This window comes from Euprymna scolopes, chromosome 20 (assembly GCF_053919585.1).
Source record: "Euprymna scolopes isolate OS-2025 chromosome 20, ASM5391958v1, whole genome shotgun sequence".
Lineage (NCBI taxonomy): Eukaryota > Metazoa > Mollusca > Cephalopoda > Sepiida > Sepiolidae > Euprymna > Euprymna scolopes.
Window position 1 is genome coordinate 3,506,912 of NC_136501.1, and position 15,695 is coordinate 3,522,606.

The 15,695-nt window shown below is 33.9% G+C and overlaps 1 protein-coding gene across 1 annotated transcript in view; it reads left to right on the top strand.

Annotated features, from left to right (window-relative positions):
• LOC145241296 (spermatogenesis-associated serine-rich protein 2-like) overlaps positions 1 to 15,695 on the top strand; it is a 180,167-nt gene that overhangs the window by 36,219 nt on the left and 128,253 nt on the right. Inside the window, exons 2-3 of the mRNA XM_080104044.1 lie at positions 3,350 to 3,383; positions 11,879 to 11,961. Coding sequence (XP_079960170.1) covers positions 11,926 to 11,961 — 36 coding nt within the window. The 5' untranslated portion in view covers positions 3,350 to 3,383; positions 11,879 to 11,925. The remainder of the gene's footprint in view (positions 1 to 3,349; positions 3,384 to 11,878; positions 11,962 to 15,695) is intronic.

Here is a 15,695-nt window from a genome sequence, read left to right on the forward strand (position 1 = left end):
AACAATATATATATCCCTCTTGTGGGATCATATCATTTCCAACCCCAAAATAATGCCACCATCAGATTTTTTTTTTTCTTTCATAATGAATATGCTTTGTCAAACTCTGAAACTTCCATCTTTATTGAAAGTCTTAAATACATTTTATGCTTTAGCTTCAATAATTCTTTTCATTTATGTTACATTGTTTTGCTGCCTTTGCACAGATTGAACTCTCAACCTCCAGATAACCTGCACACTTGAACAAACGTCCTAATTGATCCTGTGTCCCAGTCTTATTCTGAGCAATGGCAGCAAGAAAATTTAACATATTAACTGGAAAATGAAATGCAAAAAGTACCTACAGGGCTCGATAAAGGGTTGCGTTCAAACTTTTATCAGTTTCTGATGTGTGAGCGTCAGATAGTAAAATGACTAAGATGAGATTCAGTTTGAAAGTTATAGATGATAACCATTTCACTAGTTGTATTCTTATTAGTGTTAAGCCTTTTCAAGTGTAACCCTTGACAGGGATAATATGCTTATGATAGATTATAGGTGTTCAACTCGCATTGCCAATGTGAAGATATATTGCTAGTTGGACTTATTTTTTTCCTAAAAAAAAAAAAAAAAAAAAAAAAAAATTTATCGTCATTGTTTACAATTTTTGCCATGAAAGAAAAGAAAAAAAAAATGTAATATGAGGTTAGCATTGTGATAAAACATGTTGCTTACTGACAGCTCTAAAAATTGCAAATGGATTTAATAATTTAAAAAAAAAAAAAAAAAAAAAGGGTAAATTGTTAAATTTAAAAATATTTTTTCTTTAATTTTATAAACTAAACAAGATATATTTAAAAAAAAATTTTTTTTTTTTTCATGTTCTAAAGATAATTGTCCCTAGTGACCCCAGATGAAATCTAGGAAAAACCGTCAATGGTATCCTAAATTTTGAGAAAAATTTAACTCCTTGCAACTCGTTTAAATGTTCTGTTGCCATATCTATTTTTATGACATAAACAAAAGGAAGTTAGGTTTCTGAATTTTTGAGATGAGGATTGTTTATTCATATTATTTGAATTCTTTGAACTATTGTTCCTATTGGATTCCCAAGTTTAACGAGATGCACCTGAAGGTTGGAGTATACATTAACCGAAACTGTGTGAAAATAACACTCAGGATGGGAACGGTCAGGTTCCGAATCATTGAAATAATATGAAAGAGAAAATCGTTTCTGTAGGATTCCAAAAATAGATAATTTATTTTATTCAAATGTTATTTACTTGTTTGAACTCTTTTAGAGCTTCTGAGACTGAATAGAAACTTTTTTATTGTTATAAAGTCATATCATAGATGTTTTTTTTTTTTTTGTTTTTTTTATAATTTCAGAAAAAGAGGTTCTCATAACCCATACTTGTACTTATTTAATTTATGGTAACATGTAATACTACAAAGACGAACTGCTTTCCTTTATCAATTATAAACTTTTTCAACCACAAATTACCATAGCTTATATGACCCTACCTGGAAGTCAAACATTCAAATTCTTCTGGCTAATGTGCAAACATAACATGATACTGCTAAGAAAGTAGGCTCCCTCTAGCATGATAGAAAGCTTCTCACACTTGATAGCATCGTATATCTCTGCAAAGCCACCATCTGCCCATTTATGGAGTATTTTTATTGCATCTGAGATGGTACACCAATCACTAGTCTCCTTTGATTTGATATTATCCAAAAAGAGTCCGGAATTTAATAGGTTCTGAACTGTCCACCAAGCTACAGCCCTTGTCCATCTCCCATCCTTGCAATATTGCACCCCTGAGCTTGTTTTACAAGTACTTCTAATGAACTTGCTGCTCTAGAGCCCCCTCGACGTAAGTACACCTGACCAATTTGACAATCGATTAAATCCCACCCATTCATTGTGTTGGGTCTCAGATGCTATAAGGCTTTCTACTAAAAAGAGTAAGAATAGAATTGCAAAACCTATTGGTTTGAGGAAAGAAACTATTTCTTTCCTCAAACCGATAGGTTTTGCAATTCTATTCTTACTCTTTTTTTTTTTTTTTTTTTTTTTGACTATACCAACATGCAAAAAATTTAAATGCAATATAAACTAATATTTTTGTTGCATATCTCACTTAGCATGCTCCCTATAAATTTGGCCCCTAATTGTGACTAGCCCCTTATGTGTTGCTGGCAGTATGCTTTGTTTAAGGTGAATTAAAGTGACACAAAGAACACCCTACCATATAGACTTATATATTATGACTACTGAACGATTATCTACGGACCTGATGTTGGTGCCTCTTAAGACCAGTAATTTGAATTTCCTTCTGTGTTAAGTGCGTACATCATCTGATATACAAATTTTCACTGATGTTACATCGATTAAATGTATTAATGAATAATGCTTTCATTTCCATGACGTTTACTGTAACTCAAGCAAATTTTTGTAAAAACCTGCACCATCACATATCACACAAGTAAATGAAATATTAGCTATATGCACTTTCCGTGCGTCTCACCATATTCAGTTTCATATGCTGGCATACATATAGACAGCTTTAAGAAATTGACTTCCAAACTAACCTATCTCTGGCCAGGTCTTTATCTCGTCCATGTTTAACATTTCCTATGTTTTCATTGGTCTTCCCCTGTAGGCTGAACGAATATCCTGTTTTGCACACCTCTCCTTATACTGCCCGGATTTAATCTTCCTCTGAAGTCATCAGAACTAAGGTTATCTTTAAGACTTACATTATGCATCCATTGTATCATTTCTTTCCATGCAACACATATCCCCAACCCTCACAGGTTTCACTTCCATACATCTTCACATTGCAACATGCCTGATAAACTTGCTCTATGGGCAACAGTAGTAATTATTGATTAGTAATGGCAGAAGTTCCCTAAACCTGAACTCTTATCTTTTGTACTCGCACTAGCACCTGCTCCATACTGTGCTCCAGTGGTATTACCGAAATAACAAAACTTCCTGACAACTTTAATAGCTGCTTTCCATTTATATTCAAAATGTTTTTGTTTTTTGTTAAATACCAAATAAATTAATTGTTCAATTTGTTTTTTGTTTTTTTCTTTACTGTATTTGTTTTGTACTTTCAGTTACATATCCAGTTTTTTTTTTTACCTCCCCCCCCTCCTCACTCATTAACTGGGTTTTTGACCTCGTTATTACCAAGGTAACAAGATTGGCTTCACCTTCCTTCTACCCTTTGTACAATCTACTTTTGATTTTCCACTCTCCCTGTTCTTTTATTTTTTTTTCATCCTCTTATCCTCTTGCTTTCTTTTGGCTCTAAAGATTTGTACTCTGCAATTAATATTGAATATTTATTTTTTTTAGTTAAAATTCTGGTACTGTGACAACCCAAGTGTATGTATGTACCTGGACATAGAAATTTTTATGTTGGTGTTTGAGCATGCGGTAAACCCCCTGGGAGAGGTGTCTTTTCAACCTTCTTTAAAGCAGATTTGGGAGATGTAATGTGTGTAGTGGTTGTTGCTTCCAATGATGCAGACTTGTGGTTTTGGGGTCTGAATCCCAGTCACTTATAGTGGAATTGGTTCTGTGCACAGACATTGCTTGGAGACATTTAGTGAAGCCCTAAAAAATATTATTTCCATTTAAATATTGGAAGATTTGGGTATTTTGCATGTTAATTTATATTTATTTATTTATATATATATATATATATATAATGGTGAAGTTTCTCTCTTTCATTGACTATTATAGCCTTAGAATGAAAACCTTTTGCTAATCTGTTCTGCTAGCCACTTCTGTTCATTTCTGATGCATGATTCCATAAAATATTCATTTTGTTCCCTTTTACAATTTCTTGCATTTTTTTTCTCCATTTTCTCACTTAGAGGATTTTCACAGTGATTTTTCACTCATATTAATATCTACTCTCACAACCCTCAGACACACTAGAATCTGTTGTTCATAATATTGTTTTTGAGTAAGCACCGGTCATTTAATTTTTCAGATTTCAACAAAAATAATAATCGTTCTCAAGTTCTTGGTGATCTGATGTTTTCTTCCACATTTTAGTTTCATGGCAATTTTATATTACGAGCATAGTCACCTCACTATCATATTTATTTTTAGGTTCATTTCACATTTTTATGATTTACATAACCACTAAAAAATATCATTACTAGGTCACTGTTGAGAAATTCAGCTAATTTTATTGGTGAATACCAGAACATGCTTTGAATATTAACCAATACAATTTGAATATTAACCAATACAATTTGAATATTAACCAATACAATTTGAATATTAACCAATACAATTTGAATATTAACCAATACAATTTGAATATTAACCAATACAATTTGAATATTAACCAATACAATTTGAATATTAACCAATACAATTTGAATATTAACCAATACAATTTGAATATTAACCAATACAATGTATTGGTTAATATTCAAATTGTATTTGTTAATATTCTTCCTAAATAACAAAAAAAATGTATACCAAGATGTTTTCTAACAATAATGAAATGAGTATTTCTTTTAGTTTTCTTTATTATCCTTTGATTAGACATATTATTAACCAGATGTCGATTTAGGAAATCTTTTTATTGTGTCTCTAAATTTTATCTGTATATTTGCTTGATTAAACAAGGTGTACTTCACTTAATCATTTTTTTTCCTTTAACAAATTATAAAATCACTTCCTTTTTTTATTAAATGGTTATTTCTTTTGATGGGGTCATATTTTTGTATTCATGATAAGTCATTTTATAGGATCACTTTTTATGTCAAATTTTTTTTTCCTTCGTTTTTCATTTTTAGCTATTTTCTCCTGTTTCTTTTTTTTTTACTTTTGCTTACTCTGCCTTTCTAACTTCATTTTTAAGAAAAAAACAAAAAAACTGCCGATTAAACATCTGCCTTCCTTCAAAAAAAAAAAAAAAAAAAAAGCAAAAACATTTACATTGTTGGGTCTAACTTTGTGATGGACAACCAGAGAAAAACAAAACATTTTTGTGAAATTGACTTTTAATGGTTCCACTTTTAAGCAAGAAATGCCCTATATTAAGCTCAGCACTAATCTGTCATCTGGGTTGTTAAACTGTCCCCATGTTAAAGCGGTAAACCACTGTGACTCTCCACCTCTTTTCTTCGTTCATCTACATATATAAAAGGCAAAACGTGCGCGCAAGTTTTTGCATGTTCAAGAAAGGCTTTTTTTTTTTCGCTGGGCTTCTCGAGAGGACGTGTGGGTTACTATCGCTTAGAACTTCTTACATACCCTGTCGATCATATGTGCAAATTGCGAACACCCATCATGGCTAGATTTATTTACGTCAACTTTTATAAAATTATTGCTATTTCAACTTCTCACGTGTTGGTTGGGCTTTTTTCGTATAAAAGCGAAACTGATATGGAACTAAGGAGCAGTCCTTGGCCTATGGGCCGGGAGCGTGCAGAAAGCAATGGCCGTTTGGTCAATGTCAGTGAAAACCGTCATATCAGATGATTGCTTTCATTTGGACACTCCCCTAATAAAGGGGAGCTGGTTTTCCCCAACATGTTGGAAACAAACCAGACAAAGTTGGGTAAAAAAAACAAACCCAAAAGAACTATCCTGCAGTTAAAATTAAGTGGGGAATTTAATTGCCTGTAACCTAATTAAATTCGTAGTGTACCTGTCACTTGTGCGTTTATGAACGTTAAAATGAAATTGTTTTTAGTTACTTTCCTTTCGTGGGCGAGCGGTAAGTTATCAAGTTTTTCGCCTCAACGTTCTGGGTTCAATCCTACCTACCTAAACTTCCCTCCCCCCTGATTTTTTAAACAAGTTTTTTTTTTTTTATTTTACTTTTTCTTTTTACATCACTTTTTCTTCCCCCCCACCCCAATTTTTTAAAAGAAATTTAACATGGGGTTTGGGTCTATCTTCCCCCCGCCCAACTACAAACATCTGGGCAACGCAGGGTACCTCTGCTAGTCTATATATATATATATATATATATATATATATATATATATATATATATATATATATATATATATCTCCATATATATAAAAGTATATATATAAAAGGCAAAATGTGTGTGCGTTTGTATGTCTCGCAAAAGCTTTCCACACGGGCAACAGATTTTCACCAGATGGGTATGATTTTCAAGCGCCACCCTTTGGACGACAAGTATAAAAAAATCGGCTAAAAACATTAATTCCTTCACCCCCAACGGGACACTTTTCTACAGGGAAAGGTTGCAAAAAATCGTTCCTTCATTACAAGATATGCGCAAAAAAGGTTCTTTCTTGAATTAGTTTAAAGTTTATAAAAAGCTAACCCAATTTTTCTGACGCATTCTTAGCTCAGTGGGTAAAGGAGTGGCGTCATTATCTTAAGGTTGCAAGTTCAAATGGTGATGTAATATTTTTTGTATCGATTTTTAGTTTTAATATTGAAACGGGTTTTTCCCATCATGTTCGCTGTTTTTTGTTCCGAGATATAGATATATATATATTTTTATGAAGTTTAGCATCGTTTTTTATTTTATATTTAAACAGGTTTGGTACTTCGCTTATTCTTTAGTTTTCATTTTAACCCCCCCCCCCCAACACACACACACCTCCAAACACCTGGGAACCTCTGCTAGTCTGTTATATAAAAGGCAAAACGGGTACGAGCATTTGTATATGTCCATGAAAGGATTTTTGGGTGGGGGATTCGCAAACAGACATCGGTTTTTTTTTTGTTTTTTTTTATCGAGTTAAATAAAATTTTCGGTGTGTCGGCTGTTTGTTTTTTTTGTTTGTTTTTTTTTTGTTTGTTTTTTTTTTTCATATAAATAAATCAAAACTATCGGAATGGCAACGCCTGGCCTTCACCCGGATAGTATCTGTTCTGTAATTGGTTCTTGGTCAATGTAGGGAAAACCCTTCATACTGATCCAATTACGTATTTGGATACTGTCAGAGTCCCCTTTTTGGTGGGAGTTGGTTTTCCCCAACAGTAAAAACCATCTTGTGTCTACTTTGCTTTCGTGGGGAAACCAATAAATAAAACGAAAGCAGGAAGCTTAACTGGGACCCCAGCCAGATTTAAAAGCAACATTCATTTCTGCGCATGCGTGGCGACTCCTATGATTCTTAAGTTAATTTCCAACTCATTGAATTCGCTATCCTCTTTGGCCTAATGGTTAGGGGGGGGGGGACTAATCACCCTACGTTTTTGAGTTTGATCCCACCTTTCTCATTTTTTTTTTTATATTCAGCCTTGTGCCAATGTCCTTCACTCTGGCAAAAATTAATTACCAATTCATTTAATTCACTAACCTTTTCTTCCCCCCCCCCATCTTCATTTCCTCCTTCCTGGTACGGGTTTGAGCCTGCCTGCCTACTACCACTTTTTTGCTCAACACACACCTCCAAACACCCGGGCAATGCCAGGCACCCAGGCTAGTTTCAAAATAAAGGAACTGATCCAAAATCTCTTCATCTTTCTTCAACATAGTTGAGGTGATTTCATTCTTGGAGGGCCGCCAGTTTCCAAGACCAAAAGTTGTATATTCAAAAACCATATCTTTTTGATTACATGATACTGATTATGAATTGCTCATTTCTTTTGATTCAAGTTTATTCTCTGACTAAAAAAATATTTTTGTCAGCTGAAGAGATTAGATAGGCTCTACTGAATTCTTTGACCTATTTGTATATTGAAATTGAAAAGATTTCTGGATATTAGATTTATTCTTACTATAACTTTGTCTTCAGTGTCTTATAATTATACTTCATATTTAACCAGTGTTAGAAATATGTATCGCATGAGGTGGTATGCTGCCACAAATATAATGCATGAATTCTTGGATTCAGAAGAATAAATTTAAGAAAAAGAAAATAATTTGATTGTTACAGACTGACAATGATGTGTTTCACAAGATGCAAACAATTTTCTGGATTCAAATGGAAATTAAAATTTTTTTTAAGTCATCTGTTCTTAAACCGTGTTTTGGGTCTTGGCAAATAAAGACGACAGCGACACAGGAGATTGTGAAAAATGTTAATAAAACGGACACATAACAAAAATGAGAAGGTGAACAAAATACTCATGGGGAAAGGGATTTCACTTGTTAAAGAAAGCAGCTAAAATCTGCCTGACCTTTTTACCAACCAAAAGAAGTTAATTTGATTTATAAAAAAAACAAAAAAAACAAAACAAATAGCATAGGAGATATCGGCAAACCTGAATGAGAATCACTCCCCCCTCCTCTCATAATTTTAACCAGTATTCTGCAATATTTTTATTTTATTTTTTTTTTTTTTTACAACCTAACCCAGCATAGTATAAACACCCCAAACCTCCCCATGTTAAGAACGGATTTCAGAATAAACACCCCCCCAATCTCTAAAACTATACTACATATTAAACATACTATAAAAACTGGGAGGGGTGGGGGTGATTCTCATTCAGGTCTGCCAAGAAATTTTGCTCCTTTAAAGAAACGGGGAAAGCTAATCTAGTCGTGTGTGTGTGTGTGTGTGTGTATATATATATATATTAGTAAGTTATAAAATTTATATGGCGATTAAGCTACACTGAATATCCCGCGTTTCATCCAATCTAGGACTCTTCAGGCTTATGCGCATAAGCCTGATGAGTCCTAGAGTAGATGAAACGCGGAATATTCAGTGTAGCTTAATCGCCATATACATTTTATAACTTACTAACTAGCTCTACCTACGTCTTGAGCACTTTTGAAGTAAATACTTAAAGTTTATGCATAAATCTATACTTTTGTATATTAATTTTATGCGAGTAAATTAAGTAGTTATATATATATATATATATATATATATAAGCAAAAAGAAAATCTTCTTGGACTTAATTTAGTCTCTATGTAATTCCCCCCCCTCCATTTATTTAATTTATTTATTTTTTTTTTTTTTTTTTTTCATACCCCCACCATATTCATGACTTTTTTGTTTGTTTTAAATCGTATTTTCCTCGATTTAGCTTTGATAAGTGAAGAACAAAACCTGGTTAGCTAACCTTTATTTTCATTTTTTAAATTCATTATGCTTTTTGGTCTGTATTTAGCCGTTATAAAATTCTGTACCCCCCCCCCCCGGAAAATTTTCAAATATATATTATACTGCCAGAACCTGTGTAAACTCTCTAAAATCCAATTCCTCTTGACCGTGGTGGTGGGTTGAACGGGTAATGTCAACTATGCTATCAGGAATTGAAGTTTCTAGTAGGGTCACTCAAGACAGATTGGTCTGATACCCAGCAGTATTAGGACCATAACCCAGCTAACTAGGGCTCTGGTGAAAACCAAGAAACCTGATCATGCATCTAGTCTGTCGATAAAGAGCAGTGAACGTCCTTCTTTCAACAAGGGTATAATACTCGTGATTGAGGACATCTGATGAATTCACTCCTCTAAGGATGCTTCATGCATTTTTTAAAGAAAACCTCAAGCCAGAGAGGGGAAAGGAAGAGAAATGTTCAAATCAGAAAAGCCAGAAATTAAATATTTAAGTAATTTGGAAATTTTGTATCCCTTCTGAATTTCCATTGCATATGTATTTAAAAAAAGATTGTCTGCAATATGTCGATTCACACATGCCCACTATCAGCTAGTTTGACAAGATTGACATACTTTGTAGGATTCCAAAACCTCATCATACATGTGTATGCAGGATTGTGTTGAGCAGTCGTATGCTTCAAGAAAACTAAAAAATTTAGGTGCAATAAAGAGTTAGAGGCATAGTTTTTTTCATGAGTTGACCATTTTTAAAAGAGAAACATTACATGTCAAAACTGCAGCTTTTATTCATTTTTAAACTTGTTAACAGCTGATTTCAGTAAGAGATGTAGAGGTTATAACTGTTTCCATCGATATCAGTTCTTTCCTCATAATGTGATATAGATTCTTATTAGCAGCATACTTGTCTTCCCTACAAATAAACTCAACCTTTCATATCATATTCCTGAAAACCTTGATGTAAACGAAGTTCTTCAACAATAGATGCTGATTACTATGTGGTATATTCTTGGCCAAAATCAGTCACTTAGCCTTCCCAAATGGTCACCCATCTGGTGCTAGCCAGGCTCATCATTGCTTAACTTGGGTGATTTGGCAAGAATTGATGTGTCAACATGATAGTGCCGTATATAAAATTAGCTGTGAATAAAAAGGATTGCAAAATAATTTAAACTTAGCACATTTTACTCTTTTATTCATATGGTCAGATAATCAAATTACAGGGTTTGTTAAAACTTGACAATGGATGATCCCTATATTGAATTGCTGTTGATGCTACACCCTAAAACTTCTCTCACTCAACACTCTCACACCCCCATTATGTGACTTACTCAGCAAATCAAAACCTAACATTATGTTACCATATTGCAAGTGACGTGAACATTACATCTGTTATAAAATTTATTTGCAAAAGGCTAATTTTTTATCACAAATTCAGCACAAATGTCTTCAAAAAAAACATTCCAGCTGTTATATAAAGCATGTGTAGAAGATAGAACTGTCAAAATCGCCCAGAAGTTTCTTTACAATTTAATAGCTAATGCCTTGACATTAATGGTTTAGTTTTTATTTATTTCAAGGTTGTTGTTTTTTTTTTGTTTTTTTTAATCTCACATTAACATTGGCCTAATGAATTTTCTTAAGCAGAAATTAGTGTGAAATATTTTTGAATTCAAAATATCAATTATTTTGGTCCTTTATACAATTGCAGGCTGACAACCATATCTTTTGACCTAGTCTATTAGGCTAATGCCTAACTCTGACTTCAGACTATCCTATTATTTAAAGGGAGGACAGTTAAATTTACATATTTCTTAAGCATATTAGAAGTGATGTCATACCCATAACATAATCTTTTTTGGGGGGAGGGGGGTAGCATATTTAGTGCCAAGCTTGGTCATTTTCATAAATGTTCTTTAAATATTTATTCATAATGTTTGTTCAAATTAGTTTGACAAAACTTTACATCATGAATATTACTGGTTTTGTCATACTGTTGACTGATTCTTTTTGACTCCTAGATGAGACCTTAACTGCTATTAACAAGTGAATCTTGGAGCAGTCTGTCAAAAAATCATAAAGCATTTAAAAACACAACTTTCAAAAATTGACCAGAACTTTTAAGGCAATGCATACACTTTTTGCATGAAAACAGTATCTTTTTCCCAAAAATTTCCTGTCCCTCTAAATTTGTATTATTTCCAGCCCTGAACTTCATAGTTTTTTTTTCTTTTTTTTTTTTCTTTCTTTTTTTATAAATTTCAAGTTATTAAAACGTTTTCTGTTAATGTCTAGCAATATTATTGTAAAAATCTCCAAGGTGTACAAAATAAATACAACCATTTGATTCCTCATCAAATTTTACTCATAAATTATTTGATCTTGATATGACGCAGTGCATTGTCGGAAAGAGACGCAGATCTATTTTAAATTGCACTATCTTAGATCTACATTCAATTAGGAAAGCATTGTCAATTTTTTTTTTTTTTTTTTTTTTTTTTAGTCTCAACCAAATATCAAACTTTTCAGATCAAACTATAAAAAAATATTTCCAATTGAAAAGTATATATTTTTAAAGTTAAATAAGTTTTCTTTGTATGTGTGTGTCCCTCTCTTCCATCTCCTCTCCAAAGTCAAATTTATATTCTTTTTTTTTTCCTTTCTTTCTTGTCTGTGACAGCAGCTTAGACAAACACACATCCCACACCAGGTGTTGCCATCTCGTTCATCCTCCTACCACTTTTCAGCATGTGAAAAATTCGTGATAAGTTTTTTAACCTTGCCCTTTGCCTAGGCAGTGTGCTTGATTCTGACAGAACTCTAATCTCGCCCACTCTCTCTCTCTCTCTCATTATAGACACCTCCTCTGGGGCTATTGTTTTTGATAGCCGTACAAAGGCAGTCATGGCTCAGGTGGGCCAGGATAATGTCAAAGAAAAGGTAAGAATCCGATAGAACACCACCAGCTTTTTTTTGCTCCTTCTAACAAGGTTAGTTTTGCTGAAATGTTTTTGTTTTTGTTTTGTTTTTTGTTTTTTATTTTTTTTAATTTTTTTTTTTAATTCAAATTCAATTTTTTTTAATGTTAATTCTATCCATTCATTAAAAAAAAAAAAAAAAACGTTAAAAAATTTTGTTTTGTGCAGTTGATCAGATTTGTCTGACATTTATATTTGAGTTTTGTGTTCCCTAATTTTAATATTTTGTAAATTTCAACATTTTTATTAGTTTGGTTTATAAGACAAATGAATGTATATACAAGTTTAAAAGACAAATGAATGTATATACAAGTTTAAAAGACAAATGAATGTATATACAAGTTTAAAAGACAAATGAATGTATATACAAGTTTAAAAGACAAATGAATGTATATACAAGTTTAAAAGACAAATGAATGTATATACAAGTTTAAAAGACAAATGAATGTATATACAAGTTTAAAAGACAAATGAATGTATATACAAGTTTAAAAGACAAATGAATGTATATACAAGTTTAAAAGACAAATGAATGTATATACAAGTTTAAAAGACAAATGAATATACAAGTTTAAAACTTGATGTCCTTGTATTATCTTTTTTTAGGTTTAATTTTTGAAGTGGAGCCCAAAATTATACTCCTTGGGTACGGTTATATTTATCGAAATAATTTTCAATAATTTCATTATTTTTTTAAATCCTTTTAAGCACATCCAGTTTTTCCAGGCAAATAGTGAAGACCTCTGTATACGTCTGCTCTAGTACCTGAGCCCCATATTATCATCTATTCTTTTTTTAGTTTCTATATTTAATTTATTACTCAAATACAATTAGTCATATTTCATTTTTATAGATTTTTGGTGTAAGTGCAGACACCACAGTACTATTTTACTTCATTTGATCAAAATGAAATATACTTATCCAAGCATGTGATTATGGGGTTCTATCTTCAAAAGTTTGTGAAAAACGGACAGGTACAACTTTATTGAATTACTTGTACATATTTTATATATTTTATTTCTTAGCTATCCATCTTATATTATTGTTTATATATTTCTGTCTTTATAAAGTTAGGTATTGTATATAATTGTGTATACATAATTCACTCCTAAACTATATGATCATTATGAATTTAAGAAGTTGTTAAGTGTAAGGTGTTATAAAGTCATGTCAAAAGGGATGGAAGCCGACTGAAAATTCAGTTACCTTAATTGTGAAATTTCAATGGTGGGTATTAGATATCAGTTAATATTCACCAAATTTTAATTTCTTTAGAATATTTTTAAGGGGTTTTTAGGGGTATAATAAGGACACTACCCCCCCCCCAATTAGTCAGGAGTATGAGTGTTGAGGAGACACAAGTGATACAAGTTCATCAGAGCACATTCCATTAAAGTACTTGTAAAACAAGCACAGGAATGCAACATTGTAGTGATGGGACAGAAGTTGGAGTTTGGCCGATAGTGTGGTATTAGATTTGATTCACAGTTATTAAACAGCAATCAAGCAAGATTTTCTGGACTTCTTTTTCAGCCTAAGGTTTAAATTTTAGACATTTTCTAAAAAACAAAATTATAAGGATTCTATACATAATTTTTGTCTTTATAAAGCATGTGGACCTGATCTCATCCCAGCTGTGCTATTAAAAAAGTGCTCAGCCGAAGTAGCTCCAGTTCTCTCCAAACTCTACAACAAATGTCTTAATGAATCATGCTTTCCGGGCTACTGGAAAACTGCTTCTGTGGTACCAGTATTCAAGAATTCTGGCGAAAGAACTGACCCATCAAATTATCGCCCCATTAGCCTCCTCTCACTTTTCGCCAAAATATTTGAGACCATAATTAACGATGCTCTAGTCCGTCACCTTACAGATGCTAAACTTCTGACTGACAAACAATATGGATTTAGACAAGCCCGTTCCACCGCAGACATCCTCACTGTAATCTCTGAACGTATATACCATTCACTGGACAAAGCGGGGGAGGGCAGAGCGGTAGCTCTAGGTATATCTAAGGCTTTTGACAGGGTATGGCATGAGGGTCTCCTCAGGAAAATTAGATCATACGGTATCACTGGTAGAATACTTAACATAATTAAATCCTTCTTAGATAAGAGAAAAATTCAGGTTGTCCTCGACGGTCGTACATCTAAACAATATGATATAAATGCATGAGTGCCTCAGGGGTCTATCCTTGGACCTCTATTGTTCAAGGATGGAATACTGCTGCCATATCTGGGCAGGAGCTGCTAAAAACAGCCTATCCTGCCTTGACAGAGTACAAAATAGACTTCATGGCTTAGTGAGGGATGCCCTTTTCTCTTCCCTGCAACCTCTCTCCCACAGAAGAGACGTTGCGAGCCTATCCTTGTTTTATCGTTATTTCCATGGCAGGTGCTCGTCTGAACTCCAATCTCTGGTCCCCCCCCCCTTGCCAATCTTTCACGAAAAACACCCGTCTAGCTGAATCCATAATTTTCCCCACTCTTTATCTGTGCCTAAATCAAAACGTGGATTCCATGAACAAAGCTTCTTTTCTTAGAACTGCACACCTGTGGAACTCTGTTCCGTCTGCCTGCTTCCCACCTGACTACAACTTGGATATCTTCAAGTCCAACATTAACAAATTCCTAATGAACCGCCCCCTTAAGTAAACACTTCATCAAATCTCTACACTAACTTAATGTACTTGCAATAACCCTTATCCCTGAGTGGCTTCCGGGCCTTGATAAGTGGTGACCACCGTGTAAAAAAAAAAAAAAAAAAAAAAAAAAATTAATGACCTCCCCGACAAAACTGCCTCTGAGATGGGTATATATGCTGATGACACCACACTCTATAACAGGCATGGCAGGAAAACAAATGAACACATAACTAAAAAAAAAATGGCAAAAACGCTAGAGGATGACTTCAAATCTGTAATGGAATGGGGACATAAATGGATGGTCACATTCAATGCTGCCAAGACTAAACTGGTTTCCTTCAATAATTACAAGAAACCTCTGCCATCAATAGCAATGGCAAGTGACTCCCTATCTGAGAGTACATCTTTCAAACTGCTTGGCCTAACGTTCACAGGAAACTTGAGTTGGAACAATTACATTGAAAACATTGCCAGGACCGCTGCGAAGAAGGTAGGCTCTCTCTCTACCGTGCTAGAAAACTACTGACACCTGAAAGTATCCTGTACCTCTATAAGGCCACCATTCGCCCATATATGGAGTATTGCTGTCACATTTGGGCTGGTGCATCTGCTGCTAGTCTCTCACTCCTAGACAAGGTTCAAAAGAGAGTCGCCAATCTGATAGGCCCTGAACTGTCATCTAAGCTTCAGCCTCTGTCCCACCGACGAAATGTTGCATCCCTCTGCCTGTTTATAAGTATTTTAATGGTGAATACTCTGACGAACTGCAAGCACTTGTGCCCCCACAACGTAAATACCCCTGACAAACACGACAAGCAGCTAAATCTCACCCCTACACAGTAGAGATCCCTAGATGCAAGAGAGCTTTCTACTCCAGTAGTTTCTTCTCCAGAACCGCTAGACTTTGGAATTCCCTTCCGGGTCCCTGCTTCCCCAACTGTACTGACATGCAGAAGTTCAAGTGTAACATGAACCGACATCTTGCTGCCCAAATCCGTACATAGTGCCCCAGTAGTTGTTGCCCCTGATGGTAGCCCCCTACACCAAAGTGGCA